The 27852-nt window shown below is 42.8% G+C and overlaps 2 protein-coding genes across 7 annotated transcripts in view; one reads left to right on the forward strand and one right to left on the reverse strand.

The window, feature by feature from the left end:
* POU6F2 (POU class 6 homeobox 2) overlaps positions 1–5838 on the forward strand; it is a 57970-nt gene extending 52132 nt beyond the window's left edge. For 4 of the 5 annotated variants that reach the window (XM_078860265.1, XM_078860266.1, XM_078860267.1 and 1 more), the window contains one exon: positions 737–5838. In XM_078860265.1, the coding sequence (XP_078716391.1) occupies positions 737–1436 (700 nt within the window). In that variant the 3' untranslated portion in view covers positions 1437–5838. The remainder of the gene's footprint in view (positions 1–736) is intronic. The other variant, XM_078860269.1, reaches the window with a different exon arrangement.
* Positions 5839–6177: 339 nt separating this feature from the next.
* Positions 6178–27852, reverse strand: part of LOC144934473 (uncharacterized) — a 96909-nt gene continuing 75234 nt past the window's right edge. For both annotated transcript variants that reach the window (XM_078860272.1, XM_078860271.1), the window contains 20 exons: positions 27715–27771; positions 27391–27426; positions 27146–27208; positions 26717–26806; positions 26272–26307; positions 26101–26154; positions 25599–25661; positions 24918–24983; positions 24563–24599; positions 23789–23878; positions 22497–22549; positions 22073–22192; positions 19552–19705; positions 19108–19181; positions 18586–18714; positions 17869–17910; positions 17379–17687; positions 15115–15312; positions 9215–9330; positions 6178–8570 (listed from right to left, as the gene is read on the reverse strand). In XM_078860272.1, coding sequence (XP_078716398.1) covers positions 8351–8570; positions 9215–9330; positions 15115–15312; positions 17379–17687; positions 17869–17910; positions 18586–18714; positions 19108–19181; positions 19552–19705; positions 22073–22192; positions 22497–22549; positions 23789–23878; positions 24563–24599; positions 24918–24983; positions 25599–25661; positions 26101–26154; positions 26272–26307; positions 26717–26806; positions 27146–27208; positions 27391–27426; positions 27715–27771 — 2007 coding nt within the window. In that variant the 3' untranslated portion in view covers positions 6178–8350. The remainder of the gene's footprint in view (positions 8571–9214; positions 9331–15114; positions 15313–17378; positions 17688–17868; positions 17911–18585; positions 18715–19107; positions 19182–19551; positions 19706–22072; positions 22193–22496; positions 22550–23788; positions 23879–24562; positions 24600–24917; positions 24984–25598; positions 25662–26100; positions 26155–26271; positions 26308–26716; positions 26807–27145; positions 27209–27390; positions 27427–27714; positions 27772–27852) is intronic.

Below are 27852 nucleotides of genomic sequence, written 5' to 3' on the forward strand. Positions count from 1 at the left end.
GAATATATACTGGTTGAGGGGGGAGGAGCCAAGATAGGCCCCTGGATCGGAGTTTTGTATTATTATTGTAGGGTTGGTGCAGCTGAGGCTGCTGCTAGGAATGAGCCTTTGTTGTGTAGACTGGTTTCCGGACCACGCAGAATCCTCAAACTTCAAAACACACTGAGCACAATTTGGCCAGATGATGGCGGTACAGAATATGGCTTCATGAAGCCAACCACACCTTAAATTATGAGTAGATATTCTCCTGGTTCTCCAGTTTTCTACCACATGCAAAATCCTTATTTAAAATAAATTGATCAAAAAGCACAAGTTATAATACTCTTCAAAAATTGTTTGAGACTCAGTGCGACTTTCCTGGATAAATACCGTTGTAAGTAGTTAATTATACATTAATTCCTCATTCTTTGACCTTCACTTTAAACGTCATGCAAATGATAAGTGATGAGTATTTATGTATTCGCCCAAATAGATCAAACATGTTTTTTTTACATCCATACTTTTTACACTAATCACTATAATTCAAACGCAAGCCTTTGGAAATATATAATTACCACTAATTACTGCAAATATTCAAATGTCAGTATTCAACTGCAGTTATTTTAAAAATATATGTTTTTTTTTTATGTAAACCATACATTTACCCTCACCAAACACAAAGCAGCAGAAAATTTGTAAAGCAAACTGTTAAGGCAGTCGGCCACAAAGTGAGACTTTTTTCTCCAACTTCTGGCAGGAACGCCCTCCTCATGCGAGCCGACTTGTTCCTGCCGGCCTTCGGAGCAGCAAGAGCTGGAGACGCAATTAACGCGAGCGCTAATAGCAGCAGCTCTCTCGACTCCCACGGGGCCTCAGGAAAACTGAACCCTGGGCTTTTATGTCCTGCCAGGTTCGAGAAGCTGGACATCACACCCAAGAGCGCGCAGAAGATCAAGCCTGTGTTGGAGCGCTGGATGGAGGAGGCTGAGGCCCGCAAGCAGGCCGGCCTCCAGAGCTTGAGCGACTTCGTGGGCGGCGAGCCCTCCAAGAAGCGCAAGCGTCGCACCTCTTTCACGCCCCAGGCGCTGGAGTTGCTCAATGCGCACTTCGAGCGAAACACACACCCCTCGGGCCAGGAGATGACGGCCATTGCCGAGAGACTGTGCTATGACCGCGAGGTTGTGCGCGTCTGGTTCTGCAATAAGCGGCAAGCACTCAAAAACACCATCAAACGTCTCAAGCAGCACGACCCTGCCACACCGCCACCGCCGCTGCCGCCACCACCACCACCTGCGCTGCCAACAACGTCGCAATCTCTGGTCGTGCCACAACCGGCAACCGGGCTGCCAAAGGTGGTGGTGACCGAACCGGGCCCTGGCACTTTTGAACATGCGGCATTGTCGCAAGGCCTCACCAAAATCCCAGCAGAGGAAGAATCATCTCACGGCTTTGACTAGCTCGGTGTGGATTATGCGCAGGGAGACCAGGCCACCTGGATAACTGGAATGGACTCTTGTTTTTGAAGAATTAAAGATCACTTTTTAACCTGAAGATAAGAAAAAAATGTTTTGATTTACAGTGATTTCCACTATTGGGGGAAAATATTCCCTATGCTTGTGTTTTTGGTTCTGTTTAATTTTGATGGTAAGGTACACCTTCGTAGCGTTACATAGATAACTGAGCTTTGTTTGAGTCATACTATTATTGCACATTTCTGCACATTTTCAGAAGGTTAACGTTTTATTGCCAACCTATGTCTTTCCGCTTAAAGTCTTCTACTTTAACTTTTGTGCAAATTATGAACAGCTTGTGTTTTTTTCTTGACATATATTGGAAGTATGGCAAAGTGATGGGAACAGTCTGGTTTGAGAGTATATGTATACACATGCACACAAAAATGCCATCACAAAGCTTTATCGACCATCAATGATATTGCCAATCTCTTTCTATTTTCTATGCAGAGCTTCAACTGCAGAAAATTTGATTTTATGGGAAATGTTTGACTTTTGGTCTTTTATGCGTATTTCAATTTTTGTCCCAAAGAGTGGTTTCTTAAGGTCTGGCCTTTACATTATTACAAGTGTGGTCAGATTTTAATCTGATGGGATGTGTATAGGTGATAATAACAAAAAAAACTAGAGGGAAAACAAGTGAAAAAGGCTTTATATACAGTATACCTGGTTGGATGTGTTAACACTTTGCATATATGTAAATGTGACTTGTAGTGAATATCCGCTGCGTGATGTTAAAGCTTTAATATGGAATTACTTTATTCTGATGACTCAGCCAAAGATACCTTAGCAAAACCAAATCCGTTCGTACAAGGCACACTAATAGCAAAGTGGTGCTCCATAGCCACACTTTACTCCAAAAAAATTATAATGAGAATGGACACATCTGGTTACGTGGTAGCTATTAGATGGATTTTTAAAGAGTGTTTGTAAAACAGAAATAACCCAAAGTATGTCACAAATGCACTTCCTGGGCTGATTGGCCCAGAGTGTTGCCCATAAGAGACCTACACAGCCTGCAGTGGGTGTCTTGTAGAAAGCAGACTAACTTGTGACCCTGACAGTGAAAGCAGTTGAAGATCATGAGAAACACATCATTTCCCAGCACATTCATTGTACGCTCTCAATCATCGAAAAAAAGTAGATATTTAATCCATTTAAATCAATTTCATAATACGTTTGCAGCATTGTTGTTGCATCGCTCACGGCTGTGGACAGGGACTGCCACGTGTTCATTTTCTTGAAGGGATCATCTTAGTTCCGGAGACATCGAGTTACGCCACTGAGCAGTTCACTGCATGTCCCGCAGCATCACAGAGCCCCATCACACCATGCAGGCATTGCAGTTGAAGATAACTGCTGAGCTCCATCTCCCTTTGTCACAGATGGGCGTGATCTTAGAAGAAACCATTAGGGCCTCTCACGTTTAATGCGTTGACCTCTTATCTCAGAATTGCCACCAGCAGTTGAGTCAGTCTGAATGCATTAATCAGAAACTGCCTTGCACAAGATGTAAAGCCAAAGGGAAAGGTTGCAAAGTGTAAAAATCGTAAAAACGCTTTATTTTAAACAGAAATTGGTCAGCTTTAGGAAGGCAACACGATCCACTGTCGGAAAGTCTGAGGTTCATTGGTTATTGGCAGTTTGTACCCTCATGCTGTGTTGTCATCCTTCAAAATGACAAAAAGGTGGCTGTCATGTCCACTTTACGTATAAAATGATCCCAAGATTTATGACTTTGCAAGGCCGCAGTTTGCTCCTGCGATTACCGTGTATACCTTTCCGAAAGAAACACTTTTATCCACCTACGGTCAAAATATTCAACTAAATCCATATACCAAGCAGCAAGAGTAGTAAAAAAATTGTTTCTGAGTTTTTGGTTTATATTGAACCAATTAAATGTTTTTGAAACAGTATCTTTCATCATATGAGATAATACAATACTGCATCATTGTATTCGCCATATCAGCCTTGTAGTTGTCAGTAAAATTCAAATTAGATATGAATACAAATTAAATTACACACCAGTCCACATCCACCCGCCCACCACCATAGATGTGCACAGTCAATGGTAAGGGCATTAAATTAGCAACCTAGATTCTCAGGACTGCTTACGTCATTATTTTCTCACGATGTACAATGTTTGTATACAAGTACTATTAGAACATTTAGAAATGGAAATACTGAACAGCACGCAGTTATAATTTTTACTGGTGTTGTAAGGCTTTGATGCAGCATACATGAGCAAACGATGTGTTTTCTGATTAGCAACACAAAGACGCCATATAAGGTGGCACATAGCAGTGGTACTTTTTAACAGCGAGGTCATCATGCATTTTTTTCCTGGCCAAAATCCCCATACATCTCAGACAACTATTTAAATAATAAGAATCTTCATACCATTTGCAGCCACATTTCCTCCTGATAATAACATTTTCCCACCCACCAAAGAATATGTCCCAGTCATGAGAGGTTCTCCCTAAGTAGTTTGAACGTTGCTGGTGTACCAATCACTCTGTATGGTTCTACATACACCATCATACCCAAACCATACGAGCTTAGGTTAACAGTGACAAAAATAGAGGACTCGTGCATGAGACTACCACAGTGGATGTGTATATTATATATGCTAAAGCTTTAACCAAAAAGTATATTTCTGCTGTTATATATCCTGTAATGCCTTTGCAGCAATTCCTCCAGCTGGACCAAAGCACCTCCTTTCTATCAACCGTTTGATGTTATTTACATTCTATTTGGTTAAGTAAGCTTTTTTCATATCATTTTAAATCAATTTTGAAGGATTGACGATTTATGGGTTAAACTTTAATGCCAAGGAAGTCAATCGCTCTAATTTACCTCAAACCCTGCATTCTGATTTGTAAAATCCTCAATGCTCTACCAAATATTGACATTTGCTTTCACACCTGTAACTATAACGAAACCCATAAATGAGAATACGAATAATAACGTTTTGCAGTTTAGAGGGGAGTTACAGCAATGGCTTGTAATTCAAGGAGCCAGCGCAGATCCTCAAGCATCTGATGTCTGAACATTGGTCAAAGTGCCAAGATGAAAAAAAAGTTAAGCAATATAGAACGCAACAAATTCTATACTCAACACAGCCTCAAAAAATACTGTCAAAAATGTAATGAAAAGATTTCTTGAAAAAAAGATGTAAGCATTTTTTTAAATGTCTTTTGTATATGTTTTTTTTTAATCCAGTTATTTATGTGTTATTCACCTTTCGGTATTTCTAAACGTTCGGGCAAAAACAAACGTGCACAGCGCAAATAGAAGGAGGCCTGACGCGGGGCTAGCAGCACAATCGTGTGGCCTGACGATCCCGCTCCTCGGGGTCGGCCGCTGCGTGATCGCTCCTCAGTGACGTCACGGCACGTGTTGCGGGAGCTCGTCGTGGACGTGCTTTGTAAGAATCGCGCGGCGGAAGAACGCGGTGCTCGAGTGACACGTGACACGTGCTGCGTCTCACGGTGCTCAAGTGACACGTGACACGTGCTGCGTCTCACGGTGCTCGAGTGACACATGCTGCGTCTCGAGTGGCACGTGCTGCGTCTCACGGTGCTCGAGTGACACGTGACACGTGCTGCGTCTCGAGTGACACGTGCTGCGTCTCACCATGCTCGAGTGACACGTGCTGCGTCTCACTGTGCTCTAGTGACACGTGACACGTGCTGCGTCTCGCCGTGCTCGAGTGACACGTGCTGCGTCTCACCGTGCTCGAGTGACACGTGCTGCGTCTCACCGTGCTCGAGTGACACGTGACACGTGCTGCGTCTCACCGTGCTCGAGTGACACGTGACACGTGCTGCGTCTCACCATGCTCGAGTGACACGTGCTGCGTCTCAACGTGCTCGAGTGACACGTGACACGTGCTGCGTCTCACTGTGCTCGAGTGACACGTGCTGCGTCTCACTGTGCTCGAGTGACACGTGCTGCGTCTCACGGTGCTCGAGTGACACGTGACACGTGCTGCGTCTCACGGTGCTCTAGTGACACGTGACACGTGCTGCGTCTCACCGTGCTCGAGTGACACGTGCTGCGTCTCACCGTGCTCGAGTGACACGTGCTGCGCGTCACGCGGGAGGCTTATGGGACAAAGAGAACGGGACGCTCTCGTGAGCTCGGCCACTTGGAGAGTGACGTTGACGCCAGGAGTGTACTCACGGTACATCCGCTTGCCGGGTTTGATGAGTAGAAACCAAAGCTGATCCTAGACTAGGACTTTTCATTTGCTGTGTTTAAAAATGTAACGTGCTATGATCTGTAGATCTTTTTTTTCCCCAATGTCACGGAAACCTTTGTACAATAAATAGAAGTAGAAAATGTGTATGCGAGTAACTCATTTGCTGGGTCGGGTAAAGCTGCAGCCATCTCCGATTTTTTTGCTCAACGCCACTGCAGGAAGAAGAGCCTCCAGGAGAGAGCGAGAACCCCCTTCACAGAGGGTCATTTTGGCCTCTTATTTTATGCTGGTGAGACATCTTCTAAGCTATGGGAGTAACCACACTTTACTCCTACTACCCGCGACCTGCCAAGTGACGAACTTACCCCTCGGTAACAATAACTTATTCCAGGCTCATGAGCTGTGAACGTGAATGGAAAAGTGTAACCACAGCAACTCTCAATCCACCTCAATTGAGTCAAAGGCAAGGAGCAGGTCAGAGCCCCAACACTTTATTAAGTGTCAGTGTGCACATGCAACACAGGCTACACTCTGGCTGTCGACTGTTGCTTTCAATGTTACCATGGGACCAAAATGCATGATGTGTCGTGGCATTAAGTAACAGGTGAGAAGTGCAGTGCGAGTTCTGTTAGGTGGTCAACATTAACTTGGCTCTTAACGTGTGCTTGAATTACTCTCGAAAATGCTCCCAATGCAATCCAGAACTGCACAATTACACGTGCGTCCTCAATTTCTTCACACAACTAGGAAGTCGATTGGCACGTTAAAAACTGCAATGCGTTGCAAAAATATACTGTTTTTAGTATCTTTGAAACTTATACATGACATGAGAATGTAAAAAAACGTGGTTTAAAACTTAATCATATTCACGGTCATTTAAAGAGGAATATGATCACACAATGAATTCGTCAACTTGACAATCATTCAAGCCTTGCTAGTAGTTAATACAGCACCATATAAGAAATACTTGTGGAAGAAAAAAACAACTTTTTGGTAAATTTTTGCGCAATGGAAATATCCATCGTAAAACCCATTCTACAGAGCCCAGATTATAAATATTGGATACATTTTGAAGAATAAACATTGCAAAAAGGGAGTGGGAAATTATGTAAAAAAAAATCAATGCACACATTTAATATACACGATACAAGACCCACAAAGAAGTGCACACATTCAGTATGACAAGGAGACTGTATGCCGGACAGGTATTAATACAACACTAAAGGGTCGTTATTGGTGAAATACTTTTGGAAATATTTGCAAACAAATCTCAGAGTTAAAAATACAGTTAAATCCGACAGCTACAACGGTAAATAAAATGCAGTATAACTGGTAAAAGCAAGTGGACTGATATCAAATACAAATATTTTTAAACCGATTTCAAACCAGCTCAACAGCATAAAAAAAACTCTACGTTATTTTAGCACTTTTTTGCCAATATAAAAATTGCTTGAATTTTTTTCATTGTGATTTTGAATCTATTAATTCAGGGTGAATTTTTAAAAAAAAAGTCATTTACAATGATTTATCTTTCTTAGGATGTCAAATTTTTTAAAAAAATTGCATAAAAAAGCATAACTATTTACATCTTTGTTATTTTGTGAGTTTTACACGAAAGAATCAAACTTAAAAACACGCATCATTTCATAGGGTGCATAGAAACAAATGCTTGGGTTACATTTAAATCCAATTTTGAGTGGTATGAAGGCAAACATTTACCGTAAAAATTAAGATCTTAAGAGGATGCCTCAGTTTGTTGTGCTCTTCAGCATCTTATAAAAAAAAATGTTAAGCACTCTGGAAGTTTCTAAAACGGTCAGATAAAGTTACTTTGCTATTTTTTATTGTATCTGCTCGTAGTTTATCATAAACAAATTTTTAACACATTTTGTTGAGACGTGAATTCACAGACAATGAGAAAGACAATTTGTCATGTAGAAGGCATGACCAAGGCTGATCCATTATAAATTACAGTGTAATGATACCGAGGGCCAACGGACCAGAGGTCAACAGTGATGGCAGTGGCACCTGGAGCAGAGTCATGGGTAAGTAAGCATCTCACTCTACCTCTCACTCTACCCTTCACGCTACCTCTCATCATCCTCAAAATGGCAATATTCACCTCGTTTCCCATATTAGGCATCATATATCCCCTTCGGCAACTGGCCGGGGATCCACATGGTCCCCAATGCATCATGGCCCAAGAGGGGCCACACAAGCCAAATAACCCACCTTGCAGTCCACACTGCGAGATATATCAAAATCAAACAGCAGACACAGATGACAGTGAGCGATCGTTTCATTAAATGTGCAATGGGTACTTAACTTTTTCAAACAACATACCTCGTACCGTCAGTGACAGATATATATAGTTGTACGCACGTACGTTTGAAATAACAAATGTACACATACACAAACACATACCATAGTTGTTCTGCCACATGGACTCGTGTGCGAGTGAGGTGAGGAAGAGGAGGATGGTGATGATGTGGAAGAGTTGGAGTAGGAGGTGGCAAGAAGTGAGAGAAGAGGGGGGATAGTTGCAGGAGGAGAAGTGGTTGGATGAAGAGGATGAGGAGGACGGAGAGGAGGAAGATTGTGATGAAAAGGAGGAGCAGGAGGGGAGGGAGGGCATCATGACGAGGAGGATGAGCGCTCAGCGCCGGCGGACGTGCTCGTGAGCGACGCTGTTCTCCATGCAGAGCACGGCGAAGCTGGAGGCGCAACCATGCGGCTGCTGCTGCAGCAGGCGGTGCGAGGAGAGCGGCGAGGCCTGGCCCGTGACGGCCATCTCGCCCACACGCCACATCTCGCAGTACTGTGTGACTAGGCGGCGCCCTCGTTCATCCGAGCCGTGCCACACCACCTTCTGGGGCCTGAAATTAATATCATTATTGCCGTCAATGTTATTCACAATTTGTAAACGTTTACGGGTTGGACTCCATCATTATTATCATCATCAGCCTGGGTCAAACCAGTGCTGAAATAATGCCTCCCCAAGCGACTGCCATCTCTAATGATTCTGCGATGTAGTAATCCACCTAACATCTGCACACCAGATAATTGCATCGGTCCATCTGATTATTGTACTTATAGTAAACTAATTGTTTATATTGTTTTATTGTATTTCTGTGTAGGATCTCTCTCTTTGTCATTCTACTCATTACTGAGTATCTATGATGATGTAACTGTGATATTTTTCACCAATCTATTTGCACAATACATTTTTTTCATTATATTGTTTTTATAAAACCAGATATTTATTCGTATATTTCTTCGTGCAGTAATTGGTTGTTGTGTACATAGCTCATTGGGCTTTTGCTTCACATGTTAAACCGTTTTTAAAGCTGTTTGATACATAATGACATATAAAGTGCTTTTAAAATATAAAATACTGATAATGATCACAAAGATAAAGAATGTACGTAACCATGCAAACTATTGCGCGTTAATATTCAGGCACATGCATTTTTCTTTTACTCCACTATAACAGCGCTATGCAAGGAGGTGCAATTCTTACCAGGCCTGGTCCGTCAGGATGTTGCGGCCGTCGAAGGAATAGATGGCAGCATTGGAGTTCATTTGTCCACCGGACCCTGAGAAAATCTCCTCCCAATTCCTGAAGAGCACCTCTCCCTGAAAAGTAAAGAAACCAACATATAAACACACACGCACACTACTACTACACTGCAAAGCGGCAATCCATTATGCAAGTGCCAACGATTTACGGGATAAGCGTCGAGCTGTTCTCTTTCTAAGGTGGCGCTCGCGGTGCTGTCGTTGAGAAAGATTGATCGTCTCAGCATCTCCGCACAGGCTCTGAATGCGTGTGGCACCACGGAGGATTTCACCAATGAGCCAGCGGTCTCTCATCGGCGCCAGGCTGATTATGCGAGTTCACACGCGACACACGGAACATGTTCCAGCTCTTTGCAGAACGTCACACAGGAGAGTGAACGGTTAAAGCTTGGGTTACTGCAGCACTCCCATCATTACCTTGGCTGATTTTACTTCTAGTAACAAAGGCTGATTTGTGGGTTTCTCACAATGGAATGGAATCGTGTAGAATATTGCTTTTTGCAATGAACAGAGATGGAATGCTCGTACCAATCCCATCTACCTAAGCAACATTTGTTTAACAAGCCCAACTCTCGATTTAAAGCTTTCGTGACTGCAGGGATTCATCTTCTTGGTTCTTTCGGTAAAGTCACGTAGAAGGGAAGTAATAAAATAATAAAAATAAAACATAATAAAACAATTCTCACGACGTTTCGGCCACAACGCAAGCAGCCGTCCTCAGGCGAAGAATGAGAACATTATCAAGCTAGGAGCTTATATAGGTGTAGCGAGGAGGAGCGCCTTAACAAAAGAATGTGCATATGAAGAGGAATTTAGCATACCAATGGACAATGCGTAGGGTGTGGGCGGAGGGGTTTCAAAGTCCCATTATGCCCATGCATTATGCAGGATCAACAGCACCACGGGGGGGGGCGCAAGGAACAGCGTTAATAAAGGACAGGAATGTTAGTGATATGTAGCTGCATTTACCAAACAACCACGTAGAAAACCGAAGTGAAAACTACATAAAAAAAAACTAAAATATAAACTGATACTTACTATACTCTACAATAAGCTGAGTTACTAACAACAAATAATAAAATTACAATTCTACGTCGTAAGAAGTATATAATATACTTCCATCTAAACTTTATTCTCTTAGCATATACAGTACTATATACTGCCATAGATAAACCCAACATTAAATTATATACTGTATTGCTGTAAACCACCCTATACTTTATACATTTTAATATAACACTATGTATTATTCAACTCACCCTAATGTGTATCGAAATGGTTTATTACGTCCTTCCAATGATTGCTAAGCCTGAATCCATCTTCTCGGTTAAAATTGTCTCTGTGTTTGTATATGTGGATCGCCTCATGAACGAATCTCTCATGATAGCCAGATGGCTTGCAGAGAACCTCCGTCTTGGAGAAGTCAATGTCATGTGAGCCCACTGAGTTGTAACAGTGGTCTGCCACGGCTGAGGTGTTTGTCCTACCGTGTTTTAGATCAGCTTTATGTTCACGAATGCGGTCTGAGACGTGTCGTTTGGTTTCCCCAATGTAACTGCTACCACAGAGGCAACTTAGTTTGTAGACGCCAGGGTACTGTATGTCTGGAATCACATCTTTTACAGATGGTACCAGATCACGGATTTTATGTACTGTGTTGAATCGGACCTGGATCTTGTGTTTAATCAGGATTTTGGAGATCTTTTTTGTGACCCCTGCAATGTAGGGTAAGGTGATGGTCTTGAAAGGCTCCTCAACAGGATCTTTCTTGATGGTTGGAGTGATGGCTTTGCGGATTGTGTAGTCGGAGTAACCATTAGCCTTAAGAGCTTGGCGTACGTGTTTGAGTTCACTGGAAATGTGTTCATGGTCGGAGATGCATGCTAATCGAGTCTCTCACCTTTCTGAAGAGATGCCGCGACTCTAAGGTAATACCAAACGCATTTACACTAACATCTGCTGCTGTAACTTCTTCTAATGCGAAACGAATTCTGTCTAGAACTAGCTTAGCTCTTATCTCAGAGAAAATCAGACTTACGCGCACCAAACTAGATCAGTTAGACAAGACACTCTACAAATCACACTTATCTTTGAGTGCAACAATGTCCACATCGGATTGGGAACACGTGGAAAAAATGACTGCCTCTTCAGCTGCCGCTATGTCGACTAAATGTAAGGACAACTTGATTTCCAAATTCAACCGCCTCTCAAACAAGAAACCGGACCCACACATTGAAAAGCTAGATGTTAACAAAGTCGTAATTAATCGCAGTAACAGTCCTATTTCTGAAGGTTTGAAATCCGTCTTAGCTAAAGGACTAAACTTTGCAGTCACACCTAGACACATACCAGTTAATGATATAATTGCTCGAGTAGATGTAGCTCTCAAGGGCTTGAGTCACATCGCTGCAGACGTAGCAAGATCTGAAATCTCTGTAACCCTCAAAAACGCTAAGATGCCAGCTAGCAACATCAGCAAAGATGAGCGTTTTGAATTAGCTCAATTAAAAAAGAGGGATGACATTGTCATCCTCTCAGCCGACAAAGGCAATGCCACTGTCATCATGGACAAAATAGAATACAACAACAAAATTCAAGAACTACTCAACGATGGCAGCTACACAAAAATAAAAAAGACCCCACCAACAGCCTCGTCTCCAAAACCAACAACATCATTTCTGCTTCAACCGCATTAATTGATCAGACCAAACAGTTCTCGTTGAAACCTTCTGCAGCCAGGCCACCAAGATTGTACGGCTTGCCAAAGATACATAAAGAAGATACACCTCTTCGTCCCATTGTCTCTACTATCAACTCCCCCACTTACAAACTGGCTCGTTTTTTGTCCGAAATCCTACGGCCTTTCACTGGAAAAACCACCTCTGCAGTACTAAACTCTACTGACCTGGTATCGACAATCAAGGGGATTGCCCTGTCCCCAGAGGACCTGCTTGTCAGTTTTGATGTGGTTTCCTTGTTCACCAAGGTGCCTGTGCCTGACACCATCGCAATCATTGAAGACTTGGTTCATCAAGGATTAAATGCTGGGGTACCCCCCCTGGTGAGACACTGCTTAACCAATACATACTTCACCTGGAATGGGACCTTCTACAAGCAAATTGAGGGCACCCCAATGGGCTCCCCCCTATCTCCGGTTGTAGCCAACATCTTCATGGAAAAATTTGAGACGGACGCCATCCAGACTGCCACTCTACGCCCGACCTTATGGAAGAGGTACGTAGACGACACTTTTGTCATCTGGCCACATGGCCGGCCTGCTCTAGACCAATTTCTCGACCACATCAATTCCATACACCCAGCCATCAGATTCACCATGGAAGTCGAAAATGATGGCAAGCTACCCTTTTTGGATGTCCGAATCAAAAGGAGACCTGATGGTTCAATGAGCCACTCTGTCTACAGGAAAGCCACCCACACGGATGCTTATCTAAAACCGGATTCCCACCACCATCCATCCCAGAAGAATTCCCTCATCAAGACTCTATATCATAGAGCCCAATGCATCTCCGACCATGAACACATTTCCAGTGAACTCAAACACGTACGCCAAGCTCTTAAGGCTAATGGTTACTCCGACTACACAATCCGCAAAGCCATCACTCCAACCATCAAGAAAGATCCTGTTGAGGAGCCTTTCAAGACCATCACCTTACCCTACATTGCAGGGGTCACAAAAAAGATCTCCAAAATCCTGATTAAACACAAGATCCAGGTCCGATTCAACACAGTACATAAAATCCGTGATCTGGTACCATCTGTAAAAGATGTGATTCCAGACATACAGTACCCTGGCGTCTACAAACTAAGTTGCCTCTGTGGTAGCAGTTACATTGGGGAAACCAAACGACACGTCTCAGACCGCATTCGTGAACATAAAGCTGATCTAAAACACGGTAGGACAAACACCTCAGCCGTGGCAGACCACTGTTACAACTCAGTGGGCTCACATGACATTGACTTCTCCAAGACGGAGGTTCTCTGCAAGCCATCTGGCTATCATGAGAGATTCGTTCATGAGGCGATCCACATATACAAACACAGAGACAATTTTAACCGAGAAGATGGATTCAGGCTTAGCAATCATTGGAAGGACGTAATAAACCATTTCGATACACATTAGGGTGAGTTGAATAATACATAGTGTTATATTAAAATGTATAAAGTATAGGGTGGTTTACAGCAATACAGTATATAATTTAATGTTGGGTTTATCTATGGCAGTATATAGTACTGTATATGCTAAGAGAATAAAGTTTAGATGGAAGTATATTATATACTTCTTACGACGTAGAATTGTAATTTTATTATTTGTTGTTAGTAACTCAGCTTATTGTAGAGTATAGTAAGTATCAGTTTATATTTTAGTTTTTTTTTTATGTAGTTTTCACTTCGGTTTTCTACGTGGTTGTTTGGTAAATGCAGCTACATATCACTAACATTCCTGTCCTTTATTAACGCTGTTCCTTGCGCCCCCCCGTGGTGCTGTTGATCCTGCATAATGCATGGGCATAATGGGACTTTGAAACCCCTCCGCCCACACCCTACGCATTGTCCATTGGTATGCTAAATTCCTCTTCATATGCACATTCTTTTGTTAAGGCGCTCCTCCTCGCTACACCTATATAAGCTCCTAGCTTGATAATGTTCTCATTCTTCGCCTGAGGACGGCTGCTTGCGTTGTGGCCGAAACGTCGTGAGAATTGTTTTATTATGTTTTATTTTTATTTTTATTATTTTATTACTTCCCTTCTACGTGACTTTACCGAAAGAACCAAGAAGATGAAGCCCAACTCTACTGATGAGACCTGGACTGGAAGGTCAAAACGAGTCCAAAGTTTGATTGCTTAAACACATTTTGCTGTATATTGGTGTGGAATGCCAATAGGCTGATTAACTAAACATCTGTTTATTTATATGTAGCGACACAGAACGAAGTTTTGCTTATATACAACGGAAGCAGCATATTTGCACCCTGGATATAAACATCAATAGAGTGAGGAAACTGCTAAAATCCCACACCCTGTCACGGGCTTTGATGAGATTAGGTGCACAGCTGTAAAAAAAAGCTTCCTCCTCCTTGGGGATCTCACCTGTTTCAATCAAAGGCAGTGGCTATGGATAAAACATTTTTTGTTTAATAAAAAACACGAACGCAGCCACATCTCAAGACAATGTACACCAAAGGATGAACATCACGAGATGATGCAGGTGAGCAGGAAAGAAACGAGGGCTTTATATTTTTGTAAGACAAATTTAAGGCCAAGATTAGAGATTGTAGGGTGTAATGGAAAGAAAAGTTAAAGGGTTAAAAACGAATGCATGGCTGGTTGTAGGCAAAGGAGAAGCCAGCAGTAAAAACGGTCAGGTGGGAGTTTCAAGCAACAAAGGGCCACAGCACAGCCGTGAGTTTCCACTGAGCAGGGGTTTTGAGGAAAGGCCTTTGTTACTGGAGCGGAGGGGGTACACAAAACACAGTGAAGCTACAGTGTTGCAACTTAACATTTTGTCTGTAGATCGATTTGACTTTTTGGCTTTCCCTAACAACAAAATTTTGTAAAAGTGGCACGTTATACTTGCCAAAATGTGCTGTGACATGATTCCTGGCAGATATTAAGAATACTGTATCAGTTTACTACATTTAATACTTGCTAAATTGTCGTGACATTTTTTACGAATTTAGAACGTTCTATCGAGCGACATTTCCTGAATTTCCGTGCTTCATTTGGCAGCTTTCCGCTTCAAAGAGTCGGCAACACTGAGGCCGCCTCTAATAATGGACAACCCAGAGCCGCGTGACAACACGCTCTTCCCGGGGCTTACCTTGAGGTTGATTATGGGCATGGAGGCACGGTCAGCCCGGCGCACGATGGACGCCAAGTCCTGCACCTTGGAGGAGAGGAAGGCGCGGTATGTGCCGTGCAGGCCGATGGCACGCGCCTGCTGGAAGCACTGGAAGTCTGCACCACGGATGCCACGCATGTCCCCCGTCTGCGGGGCGTTCAGCGCTATCAGGTGCAGCTGCGGGACAAAGGACGAGCGGGGAATGGTGGACTTTAGCAGGTGTGACACGCAATAGCAGAAGGTGCTATAAGAAGACTGTCATTGTCATCATCATCACCATCAGCCATGGTAAAACCACTGTTGAAGGCCTCCTCCCCAAGTCGCCACCACCTGTCACGATCCTGTGATGCAACATACCATCCAGCGCCTGAGCTAGAACTGATCTCATCACTCCATCTCCGCAGTGGACGAACCTCTTTAATGCTTTGCTTTACTAAGACTCATAACTAGGATGGTTGAGGCTTGGAGAGGCCTTCATCCAGTCGCAGATTGATCTTGTCTAAATATGAAGCTTTAAATCGGAACACCGAAGGTCATTTTAGAAAAAGCTAAAGAATTTACCATGTATATTTCTCATCCAATATTTTGTTTTATTTTGTGGCATATCTGTCGGCATAGGTGATCATAAGCAATCATGAAAAATACTGTGGGAATTATTACATCAACAAATATCAAAAGTGAAAATGGCAATATTTTATCATTACATGGAAACATTGTATATTGGTATCTTGAAAATCTAGTTCTGCTCGGTACTTGGATGGTAGTTTTTTTTATTAGTGACGCACTCTATATAAAAAAAACAACCTCTGACCTCTTGGCAGAAAAATAAATCCCTTCCATGCAGGGGGCTGGAAAGAGGCAAATTTACGGTTCTCTAAACGTGATTTTGAGCACGAACATTTCCTTTCTCTGCGGGAATCTCCGTCCAAAAACGGGACCAACAAGCAGTGTAAATATTATCTCCATTTATCACAAAATAAATAAACTGGTAAATAAATAATAAAACAAAACAAATTCATTTTCCCCCTGGAGACGTAACAATATATATTCTAAAAAATTAAGCTCTTTATTGTCCTGGGACCCCCCCTGCGGTGCTCCTAGCATACACGTGCAGAGAGGGGCAGCACCGCTGCTGAAAGGATGAAGGTGACAGGGAAGGCAGCATCGAGACGGAGATGATGAATGGGGGCAGGCAGGGCAGCTGCTCCATATAAGAGTCGTCTGACTGTTCCACCTCCCCTTTGCAGAGTTCATATACATGGGCAAGTATTCTAGAGAGACTGTACCTCCCTCATGCGACGAAAGAAAACATTAAATCTATATACACTTCCATGGTGTAACGGTTAGCACACTGGACTTGCAATGCAGAGGCGACCGGTTCGATTCTATCTCCTGGCGCGGTCAGGTGAAACAATGGAGCAAGTTCCTTTAAAAGCCCACTGCTGCCACCATCCAGCCAAATGTAAATATTGGTGCACCACATTTAGTCAATCGACAGGTCTCACATGTGGAGGGATAAAGTGTGGGGACTTCCACCTTTTCCACGATGTCTGCTCAGCATGGAAGAGTAGATCAGATATAATCTAGCAGGCCTCTCTAGAGCTCCCTCGAGTGGAGGCCCTTCCACCAGCAGTGGCACGAGAAATAAGTTTCAAGGGCTGCACCTTTACCTTGTGTTATATGTATTTATCAATAATCTTGCGTGAGAGTTATGCATTGAGATGGTTTAATATTTTATTTATTTATAGCCAGGTGAAAGAGTATTCAGGAGGAAAATCGTGCATACAAAGGGGATGACACTCAATGTCCGCACAAATCGGTTCATCAACCATTTGCTGTACTGCCATCTCGTGACCACCGTGAGTTTGGGATTTTAAAAAATTTGAGGCACCCAAGAAACGCTGCCTCCAAAGCACTGGATTACAGGAGTGCGCTACCACAATAAAGTCACTCCACCACACAACCACTCCACCACACCAGCATGCCTCCACTCCACCATGCTACCACTCCACCACGCCACCATGTTACCACACCAGCACACCACCGCTCCACCACGCCACCATGTTACCACTCCACCACTGCACCACGCAACCACTGCACCACACTACCACTCATCCACACTATCACTCCACTGCTCCACCATGCCACCACCAAGCTCAGCTCATCTCACAGTGACAGATGCTGCCACACGGGCTTCTTCTGCACGCGAGTCACTGTCTGGGCTCACTCCGGCTGATGCTCACCCCGTGGTGGCTGGTGCCAGCAGACGAGTGACCAGCGTTGATCTCATGGTAGGCGATCCCGGCCGATGTCAGGCCGACGTTGCCCGCCTGCGGGTACCCGACGGCGGGCGACGGTGGGCCCAGGTCCCCGCTGGGGTACGCGATCCCTCCCGTGTTATGCCCCACGTGAGATGGCGACAGATGGTTGCTGCCCAGGTTATTGTTGCCGTTGTTGTGGTGGTGGTAGCTGGCGTGCCCACTTGTCGGGATGCGGTCCACCACCGGGAAGCTGGGCAGCGGGTTTATAATGTTGAGCACATGGGACGAGGCCTGTGAAGTGATAGCAGTGACAGCAGCAGCAGGAGTTGTAGCAAAAGACTATGAAATGTTGTGACCATGTTTTTAACTGTGGTAAACGTCTTTCGCACTGTGCTTCAGAGAGTGATTGTGTTGTGTATTCGATGGAAACAATACAGTAGCAATGCGTTAAAATAAATCAACTGTAACTTACAACAACTTCGTCTTCTCTGGGAATGGGCAGCACTTCTCCAAGCTGTAATAAATACAGGAACATTCATTAACAAAATAAAAAAAGGATGTTCAAATTGAGCTACAGGCATCATATGACAATACAGAAAGGAGTGCTTGTTGTGTGCTATGTATGTTGAATTTTTGTTATGTTGAACTTCTTTCACACCATACGTAGTCAATCCTGCTAATCGGAGGTGTGGTGGAAGGTCAACTACTACAGCAATGAAGACGACGAGATGGATCTCAGGGATCATGAAGCTGCATCAGGTCAGAAATGGCGAGATTACGGAGAAGACAAGGGTGGTAACCCATCTCGGACAACCTGAAAGAAATTCAACTAAGATTGCTAGGACAATATTGTAAGATAGAAGGAAAACCAAATTGGAATAGTCGTGATGAACTTTGAAGCATCAAGGCAGAGACCGAGAGGCAGGCCTAGCGAAAGGTGGTTCCGAGTAATGAGCTAGGATTATGAGGGCTGTGGAGTGGATGTGGAGATGAGCCAGGGACAGAAATGAGTGAAGAAGATCTCAAGAAGAAGATGCATCATATCACAAAGGTTTGTTGTGAAACCAATTTTGTTGTTTTGTTCCAAAGCAACGAGACAAAAAAACCAACATAAGAAAGAAAGGAGAGTTGGGAGTGAGCTTGGCGGTGCATTTTGCTGCATGACGGGCCGGGCGGCTGCTGCACTCACGTAGAGCTGCCTGCATCCGTCGCGCACGCGCACGTACGCCTCGCCACGCTCCACGACGTACACAAACGAGCCCTCGGGGGCGGCCCGTGACCATCGCACCATCGCCTCAAAGTTTTGCACAACGGTTGCCTTCAGAAGAAACAGACGTGAAAGAAAACACACGAGCATCACAAACCGTTACGAGCGCGCATTAACACGGACTGGACCACCCAACGTTTCTGCACTGTGGAGCACAGTGAGGCAAGTTCAGTCGACGGAACTTTGCGAGCTGCCCACTTCTAGGCTGGTGCTGTTGTTCTCAATCTTGTGCCGCACAACTGCCCTCTGCGGCGCTCCCCTTCGCTAGACTACAGCAGGCCATCAGAATGGGTTGAGATGAGACATGGTGTAAGGTGCTTTGAGTTTCTGCAGCATTTATGCACGCCTATAAAAGCAAATCTTTATCCTAAGACGAATATGTTTTTGTTACACCAGTCAAGAACAAAAGAAGACGAATGTAAGCAGTTATGTTTGTGCACGTACCCCTTTAGCTGAGCTGGCTATGCCTGGGGGACCGGGAGGTCCAGGAGGCCCTGCGACAACTGATCTGTGATGTTCTGGAATGACGACAAGTTAACAACAAATAATTGCAATGACTGAAAATGACAATTTCATGCTGTAAACTGGTTTAAAATTGATTCAGAATGAATGTCAACTGCAACAAATATACATTTTACCCAATAAAATAACCTTATGCCTCTTGTGGACATTACATTTTTTTCATAGAAATATAGAAAAAAAAATCCTCTGCCACAATCCACGCGAAATTTTAACAGCTCCTTTTGTGCATGTACAGCCTTTGTGCATGTCAAATGTGAATGTTTACTTTATCGGTTATTGACTGGCAATTCACAAAGTAGTTTGGTCTCGTATTTTAGAATCCCAATACAGCCTCTTCCAGGTCTCGTCGCGAGCAAGGACACTGACCAACAAAAGTTGTTCCAGGAGGTCCCGGCGGTCCTTTCTGCCCAGGGGGCCCAGCCGGGCCTGGTCGGCCCTCAAAGCCAAAACCAGAGGGCCCGGGCGGGCCCGGGGGTCCAGGGTGCCCTCTTGGGCCAGAAATGGCATCTCCTTTGGGTCCCTAAAAAGAAAAAAAGAGTGGTAATCACCCAGCATTGGTGAACTGACGTAGTGTTATACAACGTCATGATGAGCAGCTGGAAGTTTCCCAGATGTGGAGAGCGATGTTGAACACACGGTACAACCCAACAACAAAAAACGCGCTGCAGAGATATATATAGCAAAAACGCGAATAACACACCATAGTAATGATGGATTTTTATTACCTTAATGTGAATTTAAATAATACTTTCATGGCAACAAAGTATTTTTGTTCACTTATTGTAATTATACATGTATATGAACAGCATATGAACTCAACATATAAAAACAATGAAAATTCAGCATTGACCTCATTTTCAATTCTAAGTGAAAAATAAAACAAGGATGCTTTTAGTATCCCCAAGAATTTTCATCACTCTTTGTATCCGCATTGGCAGGATATCTTTTTTTAAATTTCTTTGCAATGGCCCCCTATCAAAATTGTATTAGAGTTTGTGGTCTGGCTCCCCCTGCTGCGTTTTATAGTTAGGTCGAGCGGCGAGACCCAGAAACGTGGCCACTCTTGAGAACACTTGACCATACAAGGTGGGGGGGGGGGACAACGGGCGTCCGGGTGTTGAAGTCAGGGATATTGTGAGATGGTGGAATTACGACTCTTATAGTTAGGTCGAGCGGCGAGACCCAGAAACGTGGCCACTCTTGAGAACACTTGACCATACAAGGTGGGGGGGGGGGACAACGGGCGTCCGGGTGTTGAAGTCAGGGATATTGTGAGATGGTGGAATTACGACTCGTGTACATTCATGGCTCTATTGACAATCCAATGGTAGACGGGGGCCTTCCCAACACCTGAGTAGCCAAGTCGCATCTGAAAAATAGCTATATAGATCAGTGGGCTTTACCTGGTAAAATAAAAAAGTTTTGAGTTTATTATGTACCTGATCTCATCCTAACTTGAAAGCTAAGCAGGTATAATCCTGGATAGTGCTTGGATGGGGGACCACTGCACAAACAAGGGGTCATAAGGCTTACGGGCCTACATGGGGGCAATTGAGGACAGTGCAGGAATATCCATTTGTTGTACTGTACTTCAATGTTTTCCAGGTCTTACGCTTCCTGTCTTCACGAATCCGCATTGACCAACGTGAAGTACCGCAGTCAAATAACCCTCACGATCCACTCAAATGATAGCTCAACGAAGTGGCTTATCACGTGGAAATGTACAACAGCCAAATACTCTAAAAGCACGTTGATTCTTAATGTGGAGCGAAAAACCCGAGGACCCGGAGAAAAATCCACCCGACCACGGGGAGAACATGCAAACTCCAAATATATAAGTATCAGGGTCAGGATTGAACCCACGACGTCCTGCATACCAGGTGAGGGAGTTAATATCTCACCACCATGGCAGGTGATGGAAACAATTCAATATAAAATAAACAATTTGCATTATGCCCATATGACCGCTACACCTGCATTGCCTCTCGACATTGCCTCACTTGTGATTATGCTGATACTGACCCAGAAGCCAGTGGCTGATTTACAAACTTTAACAAACTGTTAACAGTTTAATTCCTTATTCCCACAGAACACCGCAACGTCAATTTTTTTGCCCTCAAGGCTGCATTTACAGAATAGGTGTTTTACGAACCAATGAGGAAAAGTGGGCATCTGTCCACTAACTTACTGCACAACATCGCAGCTCTATGACTGCACGTTGCCTTTACAGCCACGCAAGCCTGACTTTACAACTGCACGAGTTGTTCACAACCGCATGTAATAAAATGCCCTGCGCTACGAGCACAGAGTCAAAAACAATTTCCACTGGGTTCTTTCACAATGCAGACCCGGCTGATATTGATGTATTTGGTCACGGTTGCTGACTTTAGTTTCTGCTACTAAGATGAATGTTAATTGGAAGTATTTATTGTTCACAGCGGAGTTGGTTTGAATTGTAAAAGCGTGCTAAGTGTGTAATAGAGGAGACTCTTGAATATCGCGGGGGTTACGCTCTTGGAAAGTCCCGCAAAAGCCAAAACCGCGATGTTCACTACTTCAGCCATACCTAAATAATGGGGTTAGGCACATGGCACCCTAAAATAGACACATCACAAGTGAAATAAGTACTGCACTGTATGCCAAATGAACTAAAAACATATTTGACGTAAACATGTAAAAACCCTATTTAAAATATATTCCTTGACAATAATAGCATAAATACTTTATACTGTAGTTACCGATAATGAACGCACTTGCCCCAGCATAAACAGCTACGAGCGGTGGTAGTGTATTCTGCATTGCATAGAGAACCGTCTCGTGAAAGGTTTAGGTTTTTTGATGGCAGATGACTGAGTGAGACTTGCAAGTCACCAGGCCACATCCGTACCGGAGGGCCGGATCTCCCAGGCAGGCCGGGCGGTCCCACGGGTCCTGGTGGTGACAATCCGAAGCCACCTCCACCAGGCTCTCCTTTCTCTCCCTTGGGCCCAATGTCACCCTTGGTGCCCTGATGGGATATAAATTCATGACCACATTGCAGGATTTATCAGACCAACGGGTACATCAATATAATTTCTTGAGAAAATACAGAAAACATATATATTAATAAGTGGTTGTATGCTTCTAAATGCATTTGATATTTACTAGAATGATTTAAAATTCAAAAGGTTCCATTTGTAATGCTCTCTCTTCAATTCATCACATTCAAATGAGTTGTACAATATTGATTAGCTGTATTTTCAATCTTTAATTTTTTTAACTCCACTTCACAATGGTTTGATCAGGAAGGACATACATATACACAGCCTTACCCTTGAAGCATAATTCCCAAATACATCTACGAAGTTGGAATTCGATGGTGGGCCTGTGAAGAAAAGATTGAGAGGTTAATCTATTATTACTATTTTCAAATAAATCATTAACACCATATGAAGAGTAAGTCAATAATGACCACAATGGCTCGATCGAGATAAAATCAACAAGAAGAATATAACATTTGTATCTGAATGTGAGGGGAGGGGGGCAATAATCTTGGGAGAGCGAGACAATGTCTGATGCATATGCTAAATGAGAATTAGAACATTAACTTTTTTAGCAAATGGAATTGATTTTGCAAACCTGTCAGTGTGTTCATACTTGCTTGTGGAGCAATTAAAGATATGAAATTGGTTTGTGTTATCATCTGCTGGTCATTTTACATATTTCTTGCATGTAATGAATCAACAGGGCACCATTTGCAAAAGGAAATGCAAAACAAAAAAATAGGTCTTATGTATCTATGTTGAACTTCTTTTGTACCGTACGTAGCCAACCGTGCTAAAACAACAATTATGTTGTGGATACACACACAAACTATCTGTGTCCAAGACGAGTTTGAGTTCCATCTTCTTTTAACTGAAATAAATTTCACATGTGGCACAAAACTGAGATAGGCTATCACATAGGTTTCCATGGCTGTAATGTTAAGCACTTAAATTAGTTTTCAAGCTGTACCGCGTGTTGTTCAGCACAATGCAGGTGACTTCTTCAGGAATTTTCAGTTCCTGAAGAAGCTCCCAGCAAGAAGAGGAAGAGGAGGAGTAATAGAATTTGGAAGCAGAAGCAACAGATAAGTAAAAGAAAACATAATGAGAAAATAAAATTATATTTTTTTTATTTTACCAGTTAAGGTCCACTGAGCTATTTAGCTCTTTTTTCAAAAGTGACCTGGCCACGAATGGTAACTTAACAAAGTGGCGTTTTGTGTGGAAATTTATAGCAGCCAAACACGTTGATTCTAAATGTGGAAGGAAAAAAACTGGAGGACCAGGAGAAAAATCCACATGACTGTGGGAAAAACTACAGGCATCAGTCGAGATCAAGATGAACCCACAACCAACCTCCTGTATACCAGGCGAGGTAGTTAACATCTCGCCACCATAGCACCCTTATTTAGTCAGCCAATTTGATATATTGCAGGGCATGACTGACATGTAGAATTCCACAAATCAGAGTACTGTAGGTATAGTTAAAAACAACAAGAACAACAACACTTGATTACCACAATCTCAAACACAGCCAGGCAGAAGGAACATTGAGTATCATAGCTTTTTGGAGGACTCACCTGGTGGACCAGGAAAACCAGCTGTTCCCTTCTCTCCCTTGGTCCCTGGGGTTCCTGGCAAACCTGGAAAGCCTCTATCCCCCCTGGGACCTATCACACATATATCATACATAAACAAAGACATAATCCCCATGTAGCCTTGACAGACTGTTTGAGCAAGTGCTTTTAGCAAGCAGCACCTATGAAGACCGGCAGAGCACATGAGAGGGTGAGTAGCCAGCACCACGCCCGGCCTCCTTTGTCTCCTCATTGACGATGTTTACACATCGCACTCGGTACTCATTTTAGGCTGAGTCGACCTAGGGGAGGCCCAGAACCGATTAAGATAATCGTCACTGGTGGTGGACGTGAGCAGGATTAAAACTCGGGTCGCCAGGTTCATAGCACAACGCCCTAACCGTTGCACTACTACTCCCACATGCACACACATATATACAGAATTATATGCATATGAGAGGTGATTGACATCTTTTTGGATGTTAAAAATTTGACTATGTTGGAAATATTTAGAAGTCATCATCTGTATGCAGTGATATATAAAATAGTTTAGTATCTCAGTCCTATTGGCTTGTTGTGTCGCTATATACATACACATATATAAATACTTCTCAAAAAGTGTTGCTGCCGTATGTGTTTGTGTATAAATGTTCATTAAATATACAGCGTTGCACAACTTATATACAACGGTTTAGTCAGTCTGATTTCAAAAAACATAAAATAAAAAAAATGTTTATTTTACACAGCTTCATCTCAATAAGAAAAAAAAATTATTACCGTGCTGTTGTGGTGATGCAGACAGCCCACGTTCCACCTGTAATGAGAGTCAGCGCAAATAAATCAAAGCCGAGACACTGAGCCACATTTTACAAATCCACGCTCATCGGCCATCTAATTTTGCTACTTTGATGCCTGTTTTATGGTATCACAATGACATCTTAATGTGCGATTACTTTTCCTTAAAACAGACTTTTCATTAATACCGCTCACTAAAGACGAATGATCTTGTCTCTTGGACGTGACAGCACTTACACAGTGTTGCCTTTCGAAAACGGAAAAGCTTGAGAATTGTAATTTTAGGGTCTTGGCGGGTTGGGGACAGAATCGCATTCAACATATGTTGCAGACTCACCACGGTGATGCCAGGAGAGCCAGGAGGGCCGGGAGGACCCGGGGGGCCGGCGGGGCCTGGGCCAGACTGAAACATTTGAAAGTTAACAATCGCACGTCACATTGCATTGGCAATCATGGGGAATAAAGACATATGCGTGTGGTGGGCGCATAAGGTAAATGACACCATAATACAAAAGCGAGCGTGGAGATTAATGCTATAATGCAATGGTATACATATGTGATTGATATTTAATGATATAAAGCAATTCATCTACTATAATTCCCATTGAAATAGTCTGTTGTCATAATGTATTCTTACAGTAAAAACAATTTAAATGTTGCCATGTCAGCGATCCAACACAAATAATTAAGGTATTTTTATCATTGCTGTTATTTTCTCTGCTCTGGAGAGGATGAGGATCTTAACTCATTGACCAATTGCCCTCCTTCGGTTTCAACCAAATTACCTCTTCTTTTCAGATGAAGAAAACCGTGTTTTTATTTTTACTTAACATGTATTTTTTTCTCCCAAAAATATAAGAGACATGTTTTAAAACCCTACTGCACTGCAGAGAATGAATCTCTTCCAGCTGGCCCATTAGACTGAGGTCACGGCCAACCTGGGCTAATTCGATTGAGGTCAGTGTATTTTTTTGAAGAATAAATAAATATTGTTTCGACACAAAACAATGAAACTCACCCCAAACCCAAAGTCTGCTGGTTCACCCTTTTCACCCTTGTAGCCATTCATCCCGGGTCGGCCCTGGCACAACAAGACCGTTTTTTTGTTAAACATGCACTCCTGTGAATACCAAACTACGTGCAATTAAACCTATCCTGAATGGATGCTATCCATGTGCACACATTGTTTTGGCAAAAAAGTCAAACGTCATTCATGAAGTTTATGCATCTTTAAGCAAAACCAAATAGATTGATGTCTCTGCCTTATTATCATCTCGTTATTTTCCTTATCGATCGGGATTTATTCAGAATAAAAGGTCCATAAGCATTGAATATTGCCTACAGCATAAAGATAATCTTTATATATAGTTCAATGCAGTCCAGAAAATAAACATCGAGGTCACTACCACACCAACCTCACGTCAATTTCCATCAAATTCTTGTGAAGGCAACAGCTAAGACAACATTATTTTAAAGCCCAAATATGGTCCACCCTCAAAACAGGTAATCAGTAGCCTTACCGGCCGGCCAGGTAAGCCTATCTCTCCCTTCGTGCCGTTGGGGCCAACAGGACCCTGAAAAATGCGACAACAAAAAGAAAAACTCAGTCATCAAAACTGCAATGCAACATCCCAGACATGATGTGCGTCGGTGCAGTGAGGTGTGGTGCAAAGGTCAATTTCCGGATTTACCAGCAAGCCTTCTGGGCCCACAGGGCCAGGGTCACCCTTGATGGAAACAAAACAAAACAAACAAAAAAGGGAAGAAATTAAGATTAATTGTAAAGCACGAATATGATTCCTTCTTTGTCAACAATTAATGAATATTCAAATTGAGTACGTGATGACGTATACAATAGAAAAAAAAATATTAACGAGTTATGAACTGAAGTCCAAATTGGGTTTATGATACAATATTCCCACTTATGAAGAATGACCACTGCCCCAATGTCACCTAATATAGTTTTGGGCAGTCTTATTGATGTGGTTTGTGCTTTGGCACCACTTTCCATTGCAGTATCAGAACAAAAACGTGTTTTCAGTCAAAGTGAATCGCAATACGTGCTATTTCAAAATATCTAAGTTGAATCTTTAAAGTGGAGAACCGCAAGCCGTGTAGTCGAGCACAGATGCACACCTTCTCCCCTCTGTGTCCAGGAAGGCCGGCCATTTCAGGAAGCAGAGACCCATCTGGGCCGATCAAACCACCAGGATCTCCTTTCTCACCCTGAATATTCAGGAAGAAAGAGAGAGATATGAAGCAGAGATAAATAAGGACGGGAAGACGAAAAACTGAGGAAACCATTGATATACAAAACACATATCGCTCTGATTATTACATTTAAGTATTTACATATTTTAATGGTAGTTTACTTCAAGCTCACAAACATTCACTTCATAAATTCAAATATTTCTCACGTGAACAGATATTGTAAATAATGATTACAAATAATTTAGAAACATTGTTGTTGTTGAGACTAATGCAAATGAGAATATTTATGGTAATACAGTAACGCAATTCAGTCCACCACTGAGTTATCATTATACGTTGCTGAAGCCCTCTTACCTTCAGGCCGATGGTACCTGCTGAGCCGTCCAGCCCAGACTCTCCCTTGGGTCCCCTAGGGCCCTACAGACAAAACATGTGAGCCACCAAATGATTGACAGTTTTTCAGTGAAAAACACTTAAGCAATCCATGCAATGAAAATGTGTTTATATTATATATAAATATGCATAACAATAACTTGATCATATATATCAAAATAATCTCAAACTTGATCAAATTTTGGTCTTTGATCATTAATACTCACAGGAAAACCAGCTTGTCCAGGCAGGCCCTCTGGTCCCTAAAAATTAAATCGGTGACATTTAATGTGAGTAATCACCAATAAATCTAATGTATCACGACACACGAGCAGAGTTAACTCTGACTTAATCAAATACTGAGATATCTTGCACATTCTACAAGATATTTCATGAACCCAGTTCTACTCAACAAAACGTTTCCACAACCATGAGGCTTGCATTGTGATGATGCGGTTTAATAAAATTCTAATTTCTTAATTTTAACAACTTTTTGCAGGATCTGCACAAACACATACGCGCAAGCTGGAAAACTATGTATTGTAACGTACCGGCAGGCCTGATGGGCCTCTCAGATTTCCCAGAAGACCCTCAAAGTCATTCAGCCCCTGCAACGAAATGACACTCACAGCCTCATTCCTTTCACAAAATTCTGGAATGTAATATCAGCAGGTATTCAACACCGTTCA

The sequence above is a fragment of the Lampetra fluviatilis genome, chromosome 10, assembly GCF_964198595.1.
Source record: "Lampetra fluviatilis chromosome 10, kcLamFluv1.1, whole genome shotgun sequence".
Taxonomy (NCBI): domain Eukaryota; kingdom Metazoa; phylum Chordata; class Hyperoartia; order Petromyzontiformes; family Petromyzontidae; genus Lampetra; species Lampetra fluviatilis.